At 44.2% G+C, this 23178-nt stretch overlaps 2 protein-coding genes across 10 annotated transcripts; both read left to right on the forward strand.

Moving 5' to 3' along the window:
- The first annotated feature begins 1325 nt into the window (after nt 1–1325).
- Nucleotides 1326–16285, forward strand: LOC125520810 (uncharacterized). Of its 9 annotated transcripts, none has more exons than XM_087536905.1 (6): nt 1326–1503; nt 1998–2079; nt 6377–6450; nt 6639–7167; nt 7249–7507; nt 15965–16104. In XM_087536905.1, the coding sequence occupies exons 2-6, from the start codon at nt 2026–2028 to the stop codon at nt 16102–16104; spliced, it is 1056 nt and encodes a 351-aa protein (XP_087393031.1). In that variant the 5' UTR covers nt 1326–1503; nt 1998–2025. The 9 variants fall into 9 exon arrangements, 8 of the variants coding, with proteins under 8 accessions (XP_087393031.1, XP_087393028.1, XP_048541800.1 ...); XM_087536902.1 differs by lacking the exons at nt 7249–7507; nt 15965–16104 and adding exons at nt 3785–4086; nt 8584–10231; XM_048685843.2 differs by lacking the exon at nt 7249–7507 and having other exon boundaries at nt 15965–16285.
- Nucleotides 16285–21500, forward strand: LOC125520814 (uncharacterized). Its single transcript, XM_087536906.1, has 10 exons — nt 16285–18024; nt 18140–18234; nt 18419–18601; nt 18885–19054; nt 19137–19465; nt 19561–19648; nt 19754–19862; nt 20344–20492; nt 20612–20719; nt 20835–21500. Exon 1 carries the CDS (start codon nt 16285–16287, stop codon nt 18019–18021), a length of 1737 nt encoding a protein of 578 aa, XP_087393032.1. The 3' UTR covers nt 18022–18024; nt 18140–18234; nt 18419–18601; nt 18885–19054; nt 19137–19465; nt 19561–19648; nt 19754–19862; nt 20344–20492; nt 20612–20719; nt 20835–21500.
- The last annotated feature ends 1678 nt before the right edge of the window (nt 21501–23178 follow it).

The raw sequence follows: 23178 nt of genomic DNA on the forward strand, positions 1-23178 counted from the left end.
ACTCGTTCCGTAATACATCATCCCGCAACTAACTCATTAGTTGCAATGCTTGCAAGGCTTAAGTGATGTGCATTACCGAGAGGGCCCAGAGATACCTCTCCGACAATCGGAGTGACAAATCCTAATCTCGAAATACGCCAACCCAACATGTACCTTCGGAGACACCTGTAAAGCACCTTTATAATCACCATGTTACGTTGTGACGTTTGGTAGCACACAAAGTGTTCCTCCGGTAAATGGGAGTTGCATAATCTCATAGTCATAGGAACATGTATAAGTAATGAAGAAAGCAATAGCAACATACTAAACGATCGTGTGCTAAGCTAACGGAATGGGTCATGTCAATCACATCATTCTCCTAATGATGTGATCCCGTTAATCAAATGACAACTCATGTCTATGGTTAGGAAACATAACCATCTTTAATTAACGAGCTAGTCAAAGTACAGGCATACTAGTGACACTCTGTTTGTCTATGTATGCACACATGTATTATGTTTCCAGTTAATACAATTCTAGCATGAATAATAAACATTTATCATAATATAAGGAAATAAATAATAACTTTATTATTGCCTCTAGGGCATATTTCCTTCACTAATACCGGGCTAGGATTGGATGGAGCACTTCTGCTCCTCCTACCGTGGCTGGTGCGTGGTGATGTCGTAGGCTATGGTGTCTCTGACCTTGGATGCCAGGGTGGCGGGCACCATGTCGGTGGTGGTGGATATGCCTCTTTGACCGCGTGGACGATAAGGGTGTAGCGATGGGTGACTGGGGCTGGCTCCTTGTCCTTGGAAGGAGTGCATCCCGGATCCGGATGTGGAGGTTGTTGCATGCTTCGGGTGCCCTGGGTGCCTCACATGGCACAAGTGAGCTGCCAAGCGAAATCCCCGCACTTTGGTGCAGCGCGTCTTGAGGATAAGTTGTGGTTCTTCTCTCTGTGTCAAGGTATATGGTGAAGACCTTAGTCCGCTTCGGACTTGGCAGCAGACGACGCTTTACGCCACTCCTCCTCCTGATGGTGTTGTTGTGGAGTTTAGGTGTCCTAGGTTGTGTCGTGGCATTCCAGTCTCGTATGCCTATATTATCTCTCAGCTGTGTAGTCGTATGCGTATATGTTGTCCGGTTATTTTGGGCTTTGCTGCTTTGTTAATGAGTCACTTACTATCATGTATTATTCGGCTGTGAATTCTTTGAAACACAAGCGTTCATATAAATTCTTTGAAACTTAACAAGTTATTTTTCGATTTTTCTTACAAGAAACGGGCTCCACAACGATTTTCCGTAGTAAAGGTTGTTTTTTAACTGTAAAAATAAATAAAAATACAGTTTTGCGCTAGAGTTTATCCGTGGTCGATGGAGGTGGACGCCGCCGCTCTCAGCGCTGCGCTGCGGTGGCTCCCCTGCCCGCCGCTACTCCCAGCACCGGCACGGCATCCGCGGACGCGGCCAGCGGCGACGTCCGCCGCTTCCCTGTGGCCCCCCTTGCCGTCGCCGCAGGTATCTTTTCCCCTACCCCTCTCCAGTTTCTCCGATGCACTCAAGATAACGCGGAAGCTCGTAGGATTCCCATTTTTGTTCCTCTGCTATTGGGGAATTGAGTGGCCGCGGCGCCGCGCTCCATTCCCACGCGCTTCTTTAGTGGCGAAATTTTTCGGATGGATTAGTTTTACTGTTCGAATCAATCGGTGCTGTTACCGTGCGCTCGTCGCCTTTCCGGTGTGACTTGCGCTGCAGTTAATGAGTGCTGATTGAACTTGGTATTACCAGTTTCGCCAATTTATAGAGAAATATTTCCCCTCGGTTGAACCTGGCGATGCAAACTTACTGAGTACGTACGCGATTAGTGCAGGCCATTGATATTCTCATACTACTTCAACAGTCAGTTGAGCTTTCCTTGCTTCAGAGTTACCGTGCCAAGCTTGTCCGTATAATAGTTAATTCATTACAAACAGAAAGTTAATCCCTCGACCTCCTATCGTGTTTTTTTTCAGGCTTTACTTTCAGTCAGATCAGAAAGTGATGGTCTACTTTTGCATACATTCAGATTCAGGCGTGTCCCGCCTTGGAATGGAGGTAAGAAAACCCAAAGCCCGTCATCTTCTCCCTCACTCACCACCAGCGACCACCTTAGTACATATTCCTCACCTCTGTCCGCAAGCAACAACTTATATAAAGGTAGATCGGATTTCTTTATTTACTCTACTAGTAAAATGTTTGTTCTGTTTGTCCTACTCAATCACCCACCCTGATGGGATAAATAATCGACGGATTAGTTTTTGCTGTTTGAATAAATTGAGACGATTGCATATATGGGGTATTCTAATGTTAGCATCACATCTCACTGTGTCAATCTAGGTATGTGAATATCCTGACCATAGATACTATCATTACAGTTAACTAAGTAGTAGTAGTAGTAGTAGTACTAGTAGTAGTAATCTCCTAGGCGTGCATGGTTACAAGTTGCAACTTACTACAGAACAGACTAAAAAGGCTGAAATCCCATTAATCGGAGCCCCTGCTTATTCCTCGTCGAGCTTCCTACTGTCTTCCCCGATTTTTCACCAACCACTTGTTTTTTTCTTCCCTGTAGACAACTATTTTTTTTCCCTATAATCAACGGAGAAAGAGAGGGTGAAACCGTAAAGTAAGCAGCTGGTGGAGATTCAATACTCTTGGCATCCTACTGAATACTGCCAGTATTTGCTTATCACGTTCATTCACACGGCGCGGACTCTGAGCCTTTGTCTTGTTTGGCCAATGTCATTATACTGGAGGCTTTAGCGTCGTCTGTCATGTACAGGTTGAAATGTGTGCGCCTTGAAAACCATGACACCACGGACAGGCCACCAGCACGAACTCTGAGGCTTTGTTTTGTTTTGCCCAATATCATTATACTGGACGCTTTAGCGTTGTTTGTCATGTACAAGTTGAAATGTGTGCTCCTTGAAAACCGTGACATCACCGGCTGGCCACCAGCGCGGGATCTGAAGCCGGGTATTGTTATATAGTGTTGCTCCATAGGATGCTTTACTAAGAGAGGGGGAGTAAACTAATGTGTGCAGCCTGTGGCAACTCCATACTAGTAGAACAATACACATATCTCTTATCGTCTTTTCTAATTGGTATGCTGCAATGCTCTTGTACTATAGAGTATTGAAATTCTTGTTCTCTTAGTTTCTGAACAATACACATCTCTCTTATCTTCACTTCTAATGTAAACAAAATGTGTACAATTGGTTCATCTCTGGGTTAATGTTTGTTTGGCTGTACAATTGTCAATGCTTATGCAACTGGTCCAGAATTTTGCAGCTTTTTTTTTAACTATGCTCATTGCTATCAAGGGTCAGGATATTCACACTAAACTACTTGTTATCGCGTTAGAGAAGCAATTGACTTTCAGTTACAGTAAATGGTACCATTTTTTTTTTGTCCGCTGGCAGGGTTTGCATGTGAACACAATCGTGCTGTTTCTCATGGCAATGCTGGATGCTATCTTTAAGTAGATTAACAAGTTTTGTAGTTGAATTGTATGGAATGTCAGTTCAATTATGTCCATGTAATAAGCCATCGAGGTGTGGAATTTGGTTCTAATGAATATACGTTCGGCACTAGTACCCCCATTCTGAAACATATGATATTTAGAATGTGAGTGGTCAAACTTTCTTCACTGTGATCGCTAATACATACAAAAACTTACTCTCAAACTTCCATTGTCAACTATCGCCTTTATGTTCAAGTTTTAACTTCTAACACAAAGTAGTGTTTTTGTTCTGACCAGGCATCACTAAATCAGGACATCAGTTATGCCGAGGATTACGTGCTGCTCAACTAGTTATGTGCAAAACTTATCCAACTAGTGATGGATCTGTATGTAGGGGCTGGCAGAGATTTGATTTTCGGGCGAAAATATCAGATTTCAGCCATCTCGGCTTGGGGCGAGTAGTCCCTTTCGGCCAAAAAAAAACATATTTTGGTCAAATTTGGCAAATTTTGGACAAATTTCAGCCGTGCTGCCACCGTTGGATTCCCCGGCCGCCGGCAAATCTCACTTCCTCGCAATCGTCCTAGCCATCGATGCAGGTATCCTTCCTCCTAACACTCACTCCAGTAGCAGTCATGTCGTCTCCCGTGATTGGTTCAACAACACTTTTCTGACAATGGATTTTTTTTAAAAGCACCTTGGTATTCTAGGGTTAGAGCCATGTGGAATTACCAACTGAAACACAATGATTCATCAGCATAATAGATAAGCTATATCACAGCTCACTATTTCAATTTAGGTACCTTGGACAGCCTGCTTAAAACAGCTAGCTAGTATTATTCCAGTTAACTAGTACTCATGGTTACAAACTGTAGAATAGATTAAAACGGACACAATCCCATGAAAGACGGCCCTGGTCATTCCTTTTCTCCATTGTTGAGCTTCCTGTTGTCTTCCCCATCTTCACCGGCCATTTGTCATTTTTTTTTCTTGATCCGGAGACAACTATTTTTGCCTACACAAACCAACCAGGAGAAAAGAGAGGGAGAAACAGTAAAATAAGCAGCCGAGGGGGACTTGAAAAGCTGGGCGTCCTTTTAAATTTACAGTGCGCGAAATCTTAATTAGGCTGTGTTTTCTCTCACCAATGGCATGCTACTTGATGCTGTTTGAACGCATGTGACTTGAAGACTGCGACACCACTGACCGACCACCAGCACGAGATCTAAAGCTGAGAATTGTTTTTATAGGATGCTACACCATCGCATCTCGTCATACATAATCTGCACCAGAACGTTAGCAGACAACAACGTTGTATGGAGCTAGTGAACCAACTACAGAATGTAATAAAGACTAGCAGAGAGCTGCATTAGATAGAGTTAATTAGCTCACTGCCAGGTTGAATTATTTAATTCAGCTTCCACGCCTATTGGTGGTCGACCCACCCCACCTGCAATTTTGAACAGATGACGCAAGAGCTAATTGACCACTACAGGGTATGCCCACAAGAGATAAAACTAACAACGATGGCTAGCTAAGCAAATACTAAGAGTCTGTATGATCCAACTACTGCTCCACTAACAATCCAGAGGTACGCCTCTCTCTGTTTCATTGGCTCTACTAGTTTCCAGCTGAGATGAATATAGAGTTTTAACACACAACTTGACAGAAATCAAGATCCTACATTACTGCATACAAGTAAGCTATCTGTCTATGCGTATGTCGAGTGCCTAGCTGGTAGGATCAGTCTGATATACGTGTAAATATTCCAATACAGATTACTATATAACAATCTCTCTACCTTGCCAAACCTGCAGTACTGATGCTGCTTGTCTTGGACCGGCTGATCAGGACAGCGTTGCCTAGGAACGCTGAACCTTGAAGACCGCGACACCACTGGTCATCCACCGGCCAGCGCGAGATCTGAAGCCGCTGGTACGAATTTTTATGGTGGAGCGGCATGGGCCAGCGATTAGTTTAGCGCGCAAGATATGAGGCTTTTGTTTTCTTTCGCCCAATGGGATGCTTTAGCGATGTCACGTGCTGTCAGCCACGCACAGGTTGATGCACGTGCACGCGCCTTAACGACAGTGGCCCGAGAACTGTAGCCGAGTAGTATTACTCGATGGAAATGCTCTTTACGCTAGCAGAGAGTAGCATTGGATGGAGTGCAATTAACCAATTCTGGCTGATTGTATGCATACATCGGTAGTTGATCCATCCACACGCATGCCCGAACCATGCTAAATAACTAAGTAGTCCAAAACTTTCTTGTTCGTTTTTAGTGTAGCTCCATAGGATGCTATGCTCCATGGGATGGTTTATTGGCAGTGATAAGTTTGGCTCCATGGGATGCTATGCCTCTACTAGCTTTCGAGCAGAGATGAATATGGAGTTTTAACACACAACTTGACAGAAATCAAGCCCCTACATTACTTACATATGATAGATGTTGCCCTGGCAAACTGGTGAGATCCGAGGCTTTGCTTTGTTTTGCCCAATGGGATGCTTTAGCGATGTCACGTGTCTGCCACTCAGGTTTTGAGGACCGGTCTAGCGACCGGCACCAGATCTGAAGCCGAGAACGCGTATTGTTTTGACGGTGTTACTCCATGGGTTGGGGATGCTTTACACTAGCAGACAGCCACGTTGGACGGACCTAATTAACTAAGTCCAGCATACAGTCCCATGCATATATGCATATATCGGTAGTTGATCCATGAGTGTTGGTGCCTTGCTGGCTGCGATTAGTCATCAGACCCGGCCGTTGGAGCTATCAGCCTATCAGTACCATCTGCTCGTCTCTCTATATATCTTCCCTCCCTCTCGCAGTTAATGCACCATATTTCCACCCTCTGTCCTCAGCTGAGCAACACAACTCTCATCCAGATATCCCTCGCCGGCGACTGCCTCCACGACGTGCGCCGGCTGGACGGCAGGCGCTACCCCTCCCGTGTGTTTACGTAAGTGCTTTTTATTCGTTGTTCTCCTGCCCCTCCTTAGACTTGCTAGCAATGACTTACAAGTATAATTAATTTCCTCTGTACTGACTAGCGAATATCATACTATCATTTACTGATATGTTGCATCAACCCTAATGAATTTATGTTGATTCATCGCTACATCACTAATCCTAAATACATCGCCACAGGATGGATGCGCTCCTCAGCGCGGCGCAATGGGTGGTGGGCAAGGCGCTGGCCCCTGTTGCTGATGGCCTGCTGGAGGCTTGGGGTGCCACCAAGAACTTGGGTATCAACATCGAGGCCTTGAGGATGGAGCTGCTGCTCGTGAAGGCCACCCTTGAAACCGCCAGCCACAAGAAGGTCGATGGCCGGGGCATGCAGGAGCTCCTGGGGAAGCTGCGTGACTCGGCGCTCTCTGCCGAGGACTTGTTGGATGAGCTTGACTACTTCCGCATCCACGATGAGCTCCACGGCACTTACGATGCTGCGGACCAGCATGCCAAGGGCGGTGTCCGCGACCTCGCGCTCAACGCTCGTCACACCGCCAAAGCTGTTGGCAAACTGACATTTGTATCTTCATGCTACTGGTCTGCTGCTAACCCTACAGGTGATTCTGGAGAAGATGCAGGACAGCGGGCAAGCTGTTGTGCTTGGCCACGTGCTAGGCAGAGGCCACGCGGCAATTCATCCTCAACGCCAAATGCCAATCAAGAGGTTAGTGTATGCACGCCCAAGCTTGATAAACTTGTCCATTGCTCATCTTCCCCACATGCTCATGATGATTGTTCTGTCCAGCCAACTCTTTGTGGTGCTCCACAGAGAGAAACACCAATGCTGGGTTTTAATAGGGTTGATTTCTCTGAAAGGATGAGGCACATTGTAGAGCAATTGCAGCCTGTGCGTAAAGAGGTTACTCAGATTCTGCCGAGTTGTGACCGTATAACTATTCCAGATGTTTCCCAGAGTCGTCCCATTACTACGGGTCAAAGTATAGAGCCAAAATTGTATGGAAGGGACCATATCATGGATACCATCATACATGATATGACCAAGGGTAAATACCTTAGCAGTGATCTAACTGTGCTTCCGATTGTTGGTCCAGGGGGAATTGGAAAAACAACTCTGATACAACACATATACAGAAACCAGCAAGTTCAAAATCATTTCCAAGTTGTTATTTGGGTATGTGTGTCACTCAGTTTCAATTTGAACAAGCTGTTAGAAGAGATTAAAACATACATCCCTCGGGTTGAAGGGGAAAAGGATGGTAGGCTTGAGGAACTGATTGAACAAAGATTAAAGTCTAAAAGGTTTTTGCTTGTACTGGATGATATATGGGAGTTTAGTCATGGGGATGATTGGAGAAGGTTATTGTTGCCACTCAAAACATCACAAGCAATGGGTAGCATGATTCTGGTCACAACTAGGTTTCCAAAAATAACAAAGATGGTTGGAACAACTAACCATATAGAATTGCAAGGGTTAGAATCTGAAGAATTTAGGAAGCTATTCCTTGCATTTGTCTTTGGCAATGAGCCCGTTAGAAGTGATCAGTATTTTTTGCTCGAGATTGGAAATAAGATAATGGAAAAACTAAGGGGCTCCCCTCTTGCTGCAAAAACAGTTGGTACATTGTTAAGTAAAGACCTTAGTTTGCATCATTGGAGAAGGGTCTTAGAAAGTAAAGAATGGGAGACACAGACTGATGCCAATGCCATTATGCCTGCATTGAAACTTAGTTATGACCATCTTCCTTTCCAACAGCAACAATGTTTCTCCTTTTCTGCATTGTTTCCTGAAGATTACAAGTATAGTGCCACCCAGCTAATCAAGTTGTGGATAGGACTAGGTATCTTACAACCTGGTGCTCCAAACCAAACACTTGAACATATAGGTTCGAACAATTTAAAAGATCTGGTGGCATGTGGATTTTTCAAAGAGGAGAGTGATGATGGCCGTCCATGTTATGTTATGCATGACCTGCTACATGATTTAGCATTGCAAGTTGCATCTCATGAATGTCTTAATGTGCATCATTCTAGTGTCATATTAGAAGAAATTCATCCAAACATCCATCACTTGTCTATAATCATGGATGGTGTTGATAAAATTTCTCTTGAAAACCTTCAGAGGCAATTGAGAAAACTGAAGACAAGTTTGAAGGTTAAACAGTTGCATACTTTGATGTTATTTGGAGAAATGGAAGAAAGCTTTGTCAGCATTCTGGGTGATTTATTTAGGGAAGCAAATGCTCTTCGGGTTCTCCGTTTGGACAAAATCTCATTTTCTGTGGAGTCCATATCACACAACTTTTCAGCACTTGTTCATCTACGGTACCTATATCTGGGGACAAAGTGTGAGAGGGAGATGCATTTACTACTTACCATTTCTAGATTTTATCATTTAAGGATTTTGCATCTAGGGTTATGGTGCCAGAATTGTCATTTGCCCAAAGAGTTGAGCAACCTTGTAAACATGCGTCATCTTTATACTCCGAGGGATGAGTTGCATTCTGATATTTTTAATGTGGGAAAACTCAGACTCTTAGCAGGGTTGTGGGTATTTAGAGTAAATAAAAAAAGTGAAGGATTTGAGCCAAGTCAACTAGAGCATTTGACTGAACTAAGTGAGCTTGGCATCTATAACCTTGAGAATATACACACTAAAGAAGAAGCAGCCAAAACAAACCTGGGAGAGAAAATCCACTTGGAGAAGTTAACATTAGATTGGGATAGTGAGCGGTCTAATACGGAGCCTGGCGTGGAAGCAGTTGTCCTTGAGAACCTTCAACCACATAGATATCTTCAGGAGTTGTGCATCAGAGGGCACAAAGGCTCTTCTTTTCCAACATGGCTGGGTGATAAGGTCACTGTTGAATCTCTTCATCTTTCTGGTGTTTCTTGGCAATGTCTCCCTCCTTTGGGGAAGATGTGGGGCCTTGGTAAAGTAATATTGGAGCATATTCCCGCAATGGAGGAGTTTGTTATAGAGCAAAGCCTTTGCAGGCTAATAAGGCTTGAGCTTGTTGGCTTGGAAAGTTTTGGCAAATGGGTAGCATCACAGGATGCGGATCATATGTTTCCTCTTTTGACATGTCGTGCCGCGCGTCGTGCTCACGCGACTCACAGGGCGACACATCTGACGAGAGATGGCGCGTTTTGTACGCTGCCGATCTGCAGCTGCGCTCGCTCACGTTCCATGACGGCGAGCTGGTGCTCCGGCGGGATGCTCTTCGTATTATTCTGATCGATGACCGCGGAGTCACGGTGGATGCGCGTTTTCTCCGGGCGGGGGAGTTCATCGACGTCGGCGACATTGTCTCGCTACCGTGTCACTTTGCGAGAATTCGGGCGCGATCTACGGAGACGTGCACGGTCCATGGCGAGGTGCACGAGGGGCGTACGAAGATACAGGCGAGCGTGGACCGGCCCGGGGTGGCCCCGTCCCTCACCAACCATCCGCTAATGGCGGCAGGACGCGTGGGAACAGCTCCATGGCCACCTGACCGCCAGGCGGGACCCAGCACCGGATCTGGTGTGGAGCCTTCTAGTGCGGAGGAGACGAGGGGAGCTGCTTCACTTTCCCCACCTACCCCAACTACGCGAGACGCACACCTCGCTCCCCTCTTCAAGCACCTATGGGAGCGTCCTAGGGTTTGCATCCCCAATCCATCCCCTCCTGATTCCTTTGGCTGGTGGAGGGGCAAGGCTGGCGGCGACGTTCGATCCTCCGCCCAAGTTGCTGGGGCTGAGTAGGCAGGGAGCGTGCCGCGCACCGTGATGGGTGATCGTGGTGGGGGGAGATCTGGCGGATGGCGCGACAACACTGCACGGGGTGGATTCGGTGGCGGTCGCAAGGCTCCGCTGTCAAACCAGTCTCGTCATATGGTATGGCAGCGGCCAGATCTGCCACCGGCGACGTCGGGGGATTCGAGATCTGGTGGTGGTGAAGTTGCTGACAGATGGGAAGCTGCCGCTCGGGCCATGAGTGATTCGAGCAAGGAGAAGATGGCGGGCGCCAAGGAACCGCCTCCACCACCAACATCTGGGCATGTGGCGACCAAGGGCAACACCGAGCTCTGCATCAATTGCTCTCTCCCAGGTCATTTCGCTCCTCGTTGCCATACCATTCGCTGTGATAAGTGCAACAAACTAGGTCATATGGCCCAACTTTGCCAAGTTCTGAGGCCTTGGGAGTGTATCCCCTTCATGTGTGGTTTTCAATCTCCTGGTCAGGGTTTCTTTTATATACCTGATATGTGTGCAGCTAAGCATAGTGTGGAAAAAACCAATAATGTGGTGATTACTGTAGTTGAAGGGGATGCTACTGTTAAGGATATTGAGCAGGAATTTAATGCTATATTTGCCAAAAAACCTGGGAAAAAGAAATGGCGTTGTACTGCCCGCTCTATTGGCCCTGCTCAATATGTGATGCGATTTCCTAATGCCAGTAATGCCAGTGAAGTTGAGAGAGCATGCTGTTATGGGAAACGCTTGCCGCTGAAAGAGGGGAATATTGTGGTATGCATTACTCCTTGGACCGCTTCGATTGGAGCTAAAGGCATGCTAGAAAAAGCGTGGGTTAGGGTTCGCAACATTCCCATAGAGAAAAGGTGCATTGAACATGTGGCTTATGCCGGGGCTCTAGTGGGGATTACATTAGAGGTGGATGAATCGACTGTGCATAAACCAGAGTATGCTAGAATTCTTCTTGGCTGCATAGATGTTGAGAAAATCCCTCCTTCGGCTGAAGGAGTGCTGGGAGAGCAAATATATGATTTCTTTTATGAAGTAGAAAAAGTTGTGACTATGGGTACTGAAAAAAGTCAAGCCTATACTGCTGTGGACAGCAGTGCATCACCTTCTGTCCCCAAGAAAGCAAGGATGGATTCATATCCTGCTTCTTCAACGGGGCAGGGGGAGACTAGTGCTTCCATGACTGGTAATTTCCCCCCTCCCCAGAACTATGATAAGGGAAGACAGAGGCTTCCTGCAGTAGTTGAGAGTGAAGAAGAGGAGGATAGTGAGGAAGGGAACACCACAGAGCTTCTGATTGAGACTATGGCCAGGGAACATGCAGCTGAAAAAACATCTTATTGTGGCTCTCAATCTGATAAAAGTTCCTGTGACAAAATGACTGAAGATCTGGATAGAGATGAAAGAAATGAATATCACAGCAATGTGAACAGCATACATAAAGGTGCTTGGGGGATGATTACTCCTATTCCTCCCTCACCTTTGTTTGTGTGTCGTGATGAATGTACTTATGGGAATGCTTTTCCTCCTTTGTCAGACTATGTGGTTTGGCCTTCTCTTCCACATATTGTGCCTCTTGAGGAGGGAACTGTGGAAGGGGGAGACAACTGTAGTGTCTATACAGTTGAATCCCCTTCTGGATCACCAATCCATGACTGCATGAGTTGTGAAAAAGAAGTTCCACACAGACAGAAGCAGAAGCTGGAGAGGGTGGAGAATGTGGCGGCAAACAGAATGAGGAAGCGTAATTTGGAAGGTATGGATATGTCCGAGTCAAAAAATCAATTCTCTGCCTTATCTGATTCTGCTATTATATTGCGTGCTGCTCTGATGGGAGTGCAAATCCCTGATGATGACTTTGTTACTGTTGATATCCTGCGTGAATTAGAAATCTCTAAAAATTCGTTGCATGAAAAAATTGATGCTAATTCACAGAAAATAACTATCAATGATGGATTGGGTAATGATGTGCCCCTCTCTTTAACATGGGATGATGATAGTGGGAATATGGACGAACCATTCATCCTGGTTCAGTCTAAAAAAAAAAGAAAGAAAAATCATCGCAGGAAATCGGTGATAGTAATATCCCCTAACAAGTCCAGTAGACCTGTGACTAGAAGTCAACATAATAACGAGATGGGTAGGGCTGCTATGGATCCTGGCAGACCTACCAGAGCGAGAGGAAAACCTGAAAGATACAAATGAAAGGGGTTTTTTGGAATTGTAGAGGAGTGGGAAAAAAAGGTATGTCCACCTGCCTGATTGACATGATCAATGTCAATGCTTTAGATTTCATTGGCCTTCAAGAGACTATGAAGAAGGTCTATAATCCTGCATTTTTCAGACAGATTGATCCGAATCATAAATTTCGTTGGGAGTGGAATCCCTCTAGGGGGAAATCAGGTGGCATCCTGTGTAGTATTAGCAAGGATAAGTTTGATATCCTTATGACCAAGTGTGGTAAATACATCCTACAGTTGACCCTGTTCAATAAGAGCAAGAACTGTAGCTGGGCTTTGATGATTGTTTATGGTGCGGCACATGATGAACAGAAGCCTGAATTCATTGCGGAACTGTCATCTATGTGTCACAGTACAAACATTCCGTATCTAGTTGGGGGAGATTTTAATATCATTAGACATTGTGGGGAAAAAAACAAAAAAACATCTATGTCCCATTTCTCGGATGTGTTCAACTCCGTTATACACCTGCTTGGGTTGAGAGAGATTTATATGACTAATGGTTGTTACACCTGGTCCAATAAACAAAAAAACCCGACTCTAGAAAAACTTGATAGAGTTCTCATGTCTCCTGACTGGGAAGATTTATATCCTCTCGCTTCTGTTTATAAGTTGACAAAAGAAATATCAGACCACAATCCTTTGTTGGTTGATGGTGGGAATGCCTCATCTAGATCGCCGGGGAGCAGATGCTTTAAGTTTGATAACACCTGGCTCAGTAATCCAGACTTTCTCCCTCTGGTTGCTGAGATTTGGACTAAGCCAGTGTATACGTTAAACCCCATCGATTCCTTGAATATTAAACTTAAGAGAATTAAGAAATTCTTTAAGGGCTGGGGCTCCAATTTGTTTGGTCATAACAAGATCAGGAAGAACATTATTAAGCTTGAATTGCAGGAGCTTGAGAAACTGGAAGAAACTGATGGTTTATGCGGGGACGCTTATACTAGGAAGCTGGATATTCTAGTTGAGCTGAATAATATGTATGTGGAAGAAGAACTCCACTGGCATCAACTTTCTAATGAGAGGTGGTTATTGAAAGGGGACAACAACACTGATTTTTTTCATAAAGTGGCGAATGGTTGTTGTAGAAAAAATTCCATGATTTCCCTGGAGTGTGGGTCCACTCTTATTGAAGGTACTAAAAATTTACTTGCCCATGCCACTGAGTATTATAAAACCCTATTTGGTCCGGCTCCTGGCAACAGGTGTCAGATTGATGCCACTTTGTGGTCTCAGGAAGAGTTGATTTCTCCAGCGGACAACGAGGACTTGACCCGTCCTTTCTCGTTGGAGGAAATAAAAAATGCTCTGTTCGACATGAAATCTAACCGTGCCCCTGGTCCAGACGATATTCCTGCTGAATTTTATCAACACTGCTGGGAGGTGGTGGCCAGTGATCTCCTATGCTTGTTCGAATGGTTTCATGCAGGCAAGCTAGATGTTCGAAGACTTAACTATGGCATCATTACTTTGTTGCCTAAGTCGTCAGATGCTAAAAGTATTCGGCAGTATAGACCTATTTGTCTTCTCCGTTGCCCTTACAAACTGCTCACCAAAGCTATGGACATTAGAGCTAGCAAATATGCGCATAAACTGTTTAGTATCCAGCAAAATGCTTTTATTAAGGGGAGACAAATAGTGGATGGAATCCTATCCCTCCACGAAATTCTGCACTATACCCATGTCAAAAAACAAGTGGGAGTGGTCCTTAAACTTGACTTCGAGAAAGCTTACGATAAAGTCAATTGGGATTTCTTGCTTGATTGTCATAAGAAGCGTGGATTTAACTCTAAGTGGTGTGGATGGGTCTCCCAAATCCTAAAAGATGGCACGATTAGTGTCAAGATTAACGACGAGGTGGGACCGTACATCCAAAGTGCCAAGGGGGTGAGGCAGGGGGATCCTCACTCTCCTTTCTTGTTCAATATTGCAGCTGATTGCTTGACCAAAATGGTTCTCGCTGCTCAAAAGAATGGTCTCATTAAAGGATTAGCTGCTGATCTTATTGAAAATGGTGTTAGTATCCTCCAGTATGCAGATGACACGGTTCTTTGTTTTGAGCACGACATTGACAAAGCTGTTAATATCAAACTCTTGCTATATCTTTTCGAACTTATGTCAGGGCTTAAGATTAACTTTGAAAAGAGTGAGATTTTCAGTATCGGGGGAGATAATGATACTGACTTGGTTTATGCTAATATGTTTGGTTGTCAAGTGGGCACTCTGCCTATGAAATATCTGGGAGTCCCCGTTACATATTCTGCTCTCAGGAATGCGGATCTGGACTTCCTTGATGGTAAAATTATCAAAAAGCTTGATGCCTGGGTAGCTTATGCGGCATCTTCTGGAGCCAGATTGACGCTGTTAGGATCTAGTTTGGATGGAATTCCCTCCTTCCTCATGTCAATGCTCCTTCTCAAAAAGACTTTCATTGAGAAGCTTGATAAACATCGTAGACGTTTCTTTTGGAGGAGAAAAAAATAAGAAACGTGGTTACCATATGGTTAAGTGGTCAAGAGTTTGCCGATCGAAAAAATAGGAGGGCTAGGTATTAAAGATCTCCATAAGCAAAATGTTGCCTTATTAGCTAAGTGGTGGTGGAAATTAGATACGAGAGATGGGCTTTGGCAACGTATAGTCAAAGCTCGCTACCTCAGGAACAAAACTGTGGCTAACGTACAGAGTCGCTTTTCAGATTCCCCCTGTTGGAAAGCGATTATGAAAGTCAAGGACTCATATATGGCGGGTAGAAAAATTGTGATCGAGAGTGGAAACCTTGCTAGGGTCTGGCATGACCAGTGGATCGAGAATATTGTGTTAAAAAATCACTTTCCTGATTTGTTTGGTATATGTCAGGAGCAAGATTGCACTGTTGCATCCTGGGTGGCAAACAATTATGTTCTTGTCTTTAGGCGTAGATTGGTTGGGGTGTTGGGAGAACAGTGGGACTGGATGGTTACGGAAGCTAGAAAACTCTCGTTGAACACCTCTTCTGATAAAGTTCTGTGGGCCTGGGGCAACAAAGGGAAATTTACTACTAAATCATTATACAAATGGTTGGAAAAAGATCTATCAGGCCCTAATTATAAGATGGTGTGGAAAGCACCTATTCCTCTGAAAATTAAGATCTTTCTTTGGCAGTTGTTCCAGAATGCAGTTCTTACTCGTGACAATATGCGTGCGAGGAACTGGCCTGGGAATCCCATGTGCTCCTTTTGCACTAACATGGAAACTGCGAATCATTTGTTTTTCACATGCTCGCTTGCCCGTTCAGTTTGGGGGGGGTGCTGGGCATGACGGCTGGGGCGTCATGTTGCCCCCGCTCGCTTTGGCAAAGTTTCGCTTGGCTCTATAAGTTCTTTCTAGGCGGAAATCATTTTTATATGATGATTATTGCTGCGATATGCTGGGGGATTTGGATACTCCGCAATAAAGTTACCTTTGATAATCATACTGTTCGTTCGCCTTTAGAGGCTGTCTTCACTTCCTGTTCATTCTTGTTGTACTGGGCAGGTCTGCTTAAGGGAGAAGATAGGGAGAAGCTTCAGGCCGGAGTGAAGAGGCTAGCGCATGCGGCTGCTGTTCTGGCGGACAGATCGTTTCCTCGAGGCAGGCTCCTCTTAGGAGACAACGAGGGGATCCAGATTGGATGATGAAGTTATGCGTCCGGTCTTTTGCTTAGTCATCTCCCACTGGGGTTGGATGCCCGCTGGGTCTTTTATCTCCTAGTTTTACTCCGTTTAGTTACAGTAATGTTCCAGCTTGCACTATCCTGGGACTTTTTGGGTTCTTAGTTTGAGCTGTGGCTGTTTGTGTCGTCAGGTTTTCATCCCATGGCGGATGGTTCGTTCCAGAATCATCCTGCGGTGGGTTTCCTGATGATGCGCCAACTCGCTCTCCCCTTTCGGTTTTCATCTGCGCTCTGGGCGTTTTATCTCATTATGTTAGGTGTGGTGGTTGTACTGCTAAGACAGATTTGGATACAAACTGCTGTATTTCCGTTAATTGAAAAATTAATGGAAAGGGGTGAGAGCCCGGTTGGAAAAAAATATATGTTTCCTCTTTTGCAAGTATTGATTATAAAGGAGTGCCCTAAACTGTTGCAGTTGCCATTTGCAAGCCAGATTGTTTACCCATCAGATCAAGACAGGAATAGTGATTGGTTTCCCAAACTGCAAGTGCTTCAGATAGAGAAGTGTCCACAACTGTTGTTAGTGGCTCATATCCCATGGACTGAAACTCTGCGTATTGTGAGCATAAGTGATGTAAAGCTACTGGAAAATCTTTACTACTCAACAAATCCCCCCGTTGGATGCATGTTGAATATTACTGGAAAGGATGATTTGCAGAGCTTAGATGAGGTGGTAGCATTCAACAAGCTGGCATGCCTTGAAAGTCTGGTACTTCACAATGGCCCACCTCTGCAGTCAGGGCACCTTCTGCTGTTGACCTCACTGAAGATGTTGACGGTAGAGGGTTCAGATGGTGTGATTGTAGAGGCTTCAGAGGGTGATATGGAATGGCAGCACCCCCTTGAGCATCTTGAGGTCCAGGGCGAGGAATCATATGGGAGGGAATTGACAGAGCTCCTCACCCACCTGCCAAGCCTCTCCCAATTGGAAATCGTAGAATGTGAAAAGATAACACAACTAGCAGTGGGGTTGGATGTGCAACAAACAACATCAGCAGCAGCAGCTACGGAGGTGGATGAGAAAGATGAAGATGATTCTGGGCTGCTACTCTTGCCTGCCCATCTCTCTGACTCACTGCAGGTGTTGGGCATCCACAGTTGTCCAGAGCTGGTCCTGGTGGACTCCCCTTCAAGTTTTCTTCCGGCCAGAGGAGGAGCAGGAGGAGGGCTCCAGGCCCTGCGGTCCCTCCACAATCTACAAATTTCAGTCTGCCCAAAGATACTATCCGCAAAGAGTTCTTCATCCTGCTGCCCTTTTCCATCCTCTCTGCGACACCTTGGTGTTCAGGGTGTGGAAGGCACGGGGACCATGGGGCCTCTCCTTACTGCCGGGGGACAGCTCATAGATTTAAACATTGTTGGCAGCCCTGGATTCTTTGCTGGATGTGAACAGGAGTTGCAACAGCAGCAGCTCCGGAATAGAGGAAAAGAGCAGGAACTGCAGCAGCTTGTTTCGCCCATGAATGGATGCAAACTGCAGGAGCTCTATACGGATGATGCCATGAGACTCTTATCTGTGCCCATCTGCAACCTCCTGTCTTCCTCCCTCAGCATCCTGTGCTTCTCTGGCAACCAAGAGATGGAGTGCTTTACTAAGGAACAAGAGGGTGCCCTTCACCTGCTCGTCTCCCTCCAGAAACTAAAGTTTTGCAACTTGAGCAAGCTTCAGAGCCTCCCTGCAGGGCTGCAAAAGCTCACCAACCTCAAGGAATTATCGGTCTACTCATGCCCGGTTATCCGGTCGCTACCAGAGGATGGCCTCCCTAAATCACTTCAAAAATTAAATGTCTGGAATTGTGGCAGCGCGGAGCTAAAACAGCAGTGTGAGGAGTTAGTGGGAACCTTCCCAAAAATAATCCTGCAACTGCAAGACTTATAAAAGGTAACAAAAGCTACATCCTTGTTTGTCCCCATTGCTTCCCAGATCCCACAATTACCCTTGATATTTTTTCCGTGCAACATAGTCTAATTACTGCTTGTTTTCATCTGCTGTGCAGGTCTCTGCCTTGGAGTTCCCGTGTACATTCTTCTAGCCTTGTACACTTGTCACATAGATGAAGGTCTTGTGGCCAGCTTCTTGTACATAAATCTGGTAAGTACATCTAACTTAAAACATTGCTCCTGTTTTTCTCCACTCCCCTTGTCTTCTCTCTCACATGTTCAGAAAACTGGTCTGATTATCAGTTAGTGCTTTATGAAGTTTCTTTGTTTTTCTTCCTGGACAAAAATCGTGAAATTGGTCATGTATTCACCAATTCTTTTGGTTTTCTGTGCAGGTGTTCTACGTGCTTTGCATGTACATTTGGATTTTCATTACTCTTCAAAGATTCGATGGTCTACTAAGTGGTTCCGGTGTGAGAATCAAAATATTACCACAGCATAATTCAGAAATGACTTAGACTTCGATGCTGCATTATTTATATTAACAGAAACCTTCTACCTTCCTGTACACAAATCTGGTATGTACATCTAACTGGATCTTAACTCCTGATCTACCATATACCAGTTATAACAACTTCCACTTGTACTATATATCGGATTGCCATTTTTCTTCCCAGAGCAGTGAAAATGGCTCTCCTATGAAACAATTGATTCTCCATGTGCCTTGTCTTCGTACATCCAAGTTGATAGAATCACTATACTTTTTCAGTTAATGCCTTATGGGAGTTTCTTTGTTTTATTTCCTGGACGAAAATCATAAAACCTTTCATGTATTCACCATTTGTTTCTATTTCTGTGCAGGTATTCTTATGTTTGTACTCGTAGGCTTCTACATACTTTGCATTTAAATTTCGGTAGCCATCACTCATCGGGACTTCGTGTACACTACTCAATTGACTGTCGGGATCAATATATTACCACGGAATAATTGGAGAATAAGTGAGCCTTCAGTGTTCTGCTATTGATACAAGGTTTGCAATTTTTTCATCACTGCTACATGCTATCATTACTAGGTTTTCTGGCGTTCAACATTTTGCTTGACTTGTTGTGCAGGTGTTCTTATCCTTGTTCTCATAGGCTTGTTTGTAATTTGCATTTAAATTTTGGCCGGCATCACTCGTCAAGACTTGGAGGGTGTACCTGGCAACTTTGGGTGTGAGGTTCAGAATATCACCACATAATAAGCGAGACTTCTGTGCTTCGCTACTGGTATTAAGGTTTGCCAATTTCTCACCCACTGCTACATTACTCTCGATGCCAGGTGTTCTAGCATTCATATTTGCTCTGCCATGGTTCCTGGTACTTAGCGTTTTCATATGGTTGTTACTCACAAAGACTTGGTGGTGTACCTAGAAAGTTCAGGTTTGAGGATCAAAAGAAAGGTATAACATTTTTCAGCTGTTCACTCTTTTTAGGCATTCCTATTTCAAATAACATGTACTCTCAGAAACTTACTTCAATTACGATATTATTTTAGTTGGTATATCATCTGTTCCGCCAGACAAGAATGGTACTACCTGTTGGATCTAACTTCATATATTCAGATGTCGGGCTATCACTGAAAGGTTTGTCTAGTATGTTCGCCCTTTGCATCTATATGGAAGGTGGTTCTGTAATTGTTCGCGTTTCTGCACAAAAGTAAGAATGTGAATGGACTTGTGTTTTCAAAGTTTCAGACCGAACAAAGATTCTTCCTTTGCTTGATGGCCGTGGCATGTGGTATAACTCTGGAACTACACACAGTAGTTGAAATACTGAATGGTTGAAGCTATAGTGGAGGTAATAAGCTGTGTGCATATTTCAGAACCTATTAGGAATAATCAAAATAATCTTATTATGTTGACATCTGCATCTTGGCTTTATATTTCATAGAAATTTGTTGACCTCTGCATCTTGGGAAAATATTACACACAAATTACCTCTGTTAAGCTTGCCATTGTTCTTTCATCAGTCTAGTAAACAGAGTTGGAAAATACTTCTGTTCCACAATCCAGGGCAGTCTCTCTTAAGGTTTTCAGAGGATCTCCATTTTGTCAGCATTAGTTTTGTTAATCTGTAGACTGACTGTAATTATTATTATTTTGTTTGCATTCGTATCTGTGACAAAATTAGTGCAATTTTGATCTGATCAGCCAACACTTGATCAGGATGCTTGCTGTGACAAGAATTTAGTTGCTGCTAGTTGCTTACATGTGAATCTTGCCTAACTAGTGTCTGATTTGTGAGTGCCTAACTCTTATTGCCATTTTCCCTACTGCAGTCAGATCCATACTGTCAGTGGAGCTAATTACTGCAAATTATGATGTGACTACAGTTTTGTTGATCAATCTCATTTGAAGCAGCGGATCGAATGTGAGCCAGCCGGTTTCTGCTACTGTAACTCCCACACAAAAAAAGGGTTTTCAAGTTGTACGTTACCGACTTCTTGAGTATCCTTATTAAATTTTGGTGTATCTATGAAGTCCCACGCCATGTTATATAGTTATTATTGACTTATTCCTCCTCCTATTTTTTTTCCTTGGTTGTAGTGAACCAAACACATCTTCATTCTTCAGCCCACGACACTGGTGGCTCCTTGATCGAAAGTCAGTGCAATGAAAAAACTTCAACCAGGCCAATCATTTTTACCTTTGCATGTATGGTTGTACTGTACCGTTCTCCAGCGTTTGGTTCATTCTGCATATTCCCCTGCAAGAACGGTGACAAGTGCTTAACTACGTTTTTTTTTTGTGGGTTGCTTCTCTTTGCCAGCACATATAAGATGGAAGGCAGTGGCGAAATGATCAGCGTTTGCTTCACAACAATGGAATGCTGCTCGTCCGGCTTGCCTGAAGTCTTGCGGCTTACTGTTGGGTACGGGCCCTGTTGAAACAAGGTGGAGGGGCATGGGAGATGGAGAAGAGGTGGACGAGTACCACCAAATCCTGGGTGCAGAGGGAGGCGGAGATTGACAGTTGCAAAAGGTGGGGGTGGGGGTGGCGGTGGAAGAGGAGTGCGGCGAAAGGCGCAGGAGGAGAATGACGGCTATCATATCATCAGGAACTATCATTGTAAGGGGAACAGCAAGGGGAGAGTTTGTATTTCTCTCTCTTAATCCTCTGTTTCCAGAGTAAGAAAGAAATGGGTCTGAGACTTCTCCTTCCAGCAAAGGTGGGCTGTGTTGGTAGATGTTTGCTGCCCGTATGCAATACTAGTAGTAGTAGACTAGTTTACTCGCTGCCCGTGGAAAGACTTGACTTGCTGTCAGAGAGGGTTCCCTTCCTTGATGAACAATCAATGTTTGGCTTGTTCTGTTGATGAATTTGGTCCTGAGACATGGATAATCATCATCACTCCTCTCTTCTATATGACAGATGACCAAAAACCATATGGAAACACGATAATACTGTAGGCTATAGCAGATTCAGTTTTTTCTTGGATGCATTAAGGGGTTCTGTCTTCATTCTGATTGAATTTCTTTACATGTTGCTTTCCTTACATCGAATTGCATGCATGAGTGCAGTGCAAGACCTTCATGGCAATGGAGCCAAAACCCGAACTGATGCCATAACATGAATTCGATGTTTAGTCCACAAGTTTTTCTTCTTTATTTTTAGTTGTCATGTCTTGTATTATTGACAGTAAGATTGTGTTGTGTCGGTAAAACGAGCAATACTGTAGCTGCATGGGGATGAAACAGAGTATTTGTGATTTCTACCCTAGTTCACTTGCAGTAACATGAAGAATCTGAAGAAAAAAATTGGAAGGATGTGTGAAGACTATCTGTGGTTTATAAATCCTTGAGTCTCTTCCAGCAACCTCCATGAGAAGAGACTCTTTGGCCTCCATGCGTAGAGCAGAGTTTGTTGTTACGGTAGGTGTTTGGGCATGATTCAGATTCAGTTGTAGATGATGGTTTGTATGTGGTACGTGTAGAAGAGCAGAGTTGGAGAGATGACAGTGGTACGTGTAGTATAGTGTTTTGTGGATTGAGACGATCGACTGACTGATTTGGCATTCACCTACCCGGATCCAACGAAGGAAGGAAATGCATGCAGAGAACAGAAGCTGAGCTACACACACAAAGTTTGTTCAGACTAGTCAGTGATCAAACACCTAGGTTCAGAGTTCAGACTTTCAAACCGGATCATACATCAACAACACGAATTGGCCTTCTATTATTTTATATAGAAACATAAGGCATTTTATAGAAGAAGATGCATGAACATAAATGATTATAACTATATATGTTGAAGTTAAAGACCATAACCACTGATTTTTTTGAAACCCTCGTTCAAAAAGATCCCGAATTCCTTTGGAGTTTCCAAGCTGTCCGCACAAGTACTTTTGAGAAGTATGAGTCCATAGGCTTGGGATGGCTAAGGAGCGTGCGGATGGATCAAGGTCTATCCATGTAGAAAAGTCCCTTAAGCACTGTACGTCGAGGCTGAGCATTCGGGTGGAATTGTCTCCCCTAGACGTCCCCGAATCGTCTCGAGTGGCTTTAGTTGTTTCGAGAAGGAGTCTCTGGTTTGGACTGTTCAGGTTATGTGACGTATGCGGTTATGGTAAAATTTTATTTTTAGGAGACCAACTGCACCCTCATGTGTTCTAAGCTGCCTGCCGGACTTGGAAAATTTATGTTATAGAGCCCTAGAACCTAGTAAAACCTAATTAAATAATTATACGGATCTTGTGATCAACATGATATTTTGACACGGCGAGAGAGCAGCATATTTTTTATGAGGATAAATACATAGCACACAAATACAAATAGCAAACACCTTACGATAGAATTCACTAGCAATTGAACCCAATTATTTCATCATTGATTAATACTACATTAGTACTTTTGAACCCTTACACTTCTACCCATATCGCAAAAAAGAATGATAGTTCATTCATGAGCAGGTTTGTTCATGCCGACGATGTGAAGTCTGGCTGGAACACTATCTCCTTGGAGTGGCGGTACTTCCGAGTCCTCATCAGGAAGATTATTGATATCTGTTGGAAACGATTATTTGGGTAATGCTACTCGATGTATTGATCGGTGCATAGCGCACGTATATATGGAGTACAAGGTGGGCCTCTACCTCAACTATACAAAGACTAGGAG

This window comes from Triticum urartu, chromosome 7A (assembly GCF_056163025.1).
Source record: "Triticum urartu cultivar PI428250 chromosome 7A, HENAU_Tu73, whole genome shotgun sequence".
In the NCBI taxonomy this organism is placed as follows: Eukaryota; Viridiplantae; Streptophyta; class Magnoliopsida; order Poales; family Poaceae; genus Triticum; species Triticum urartu.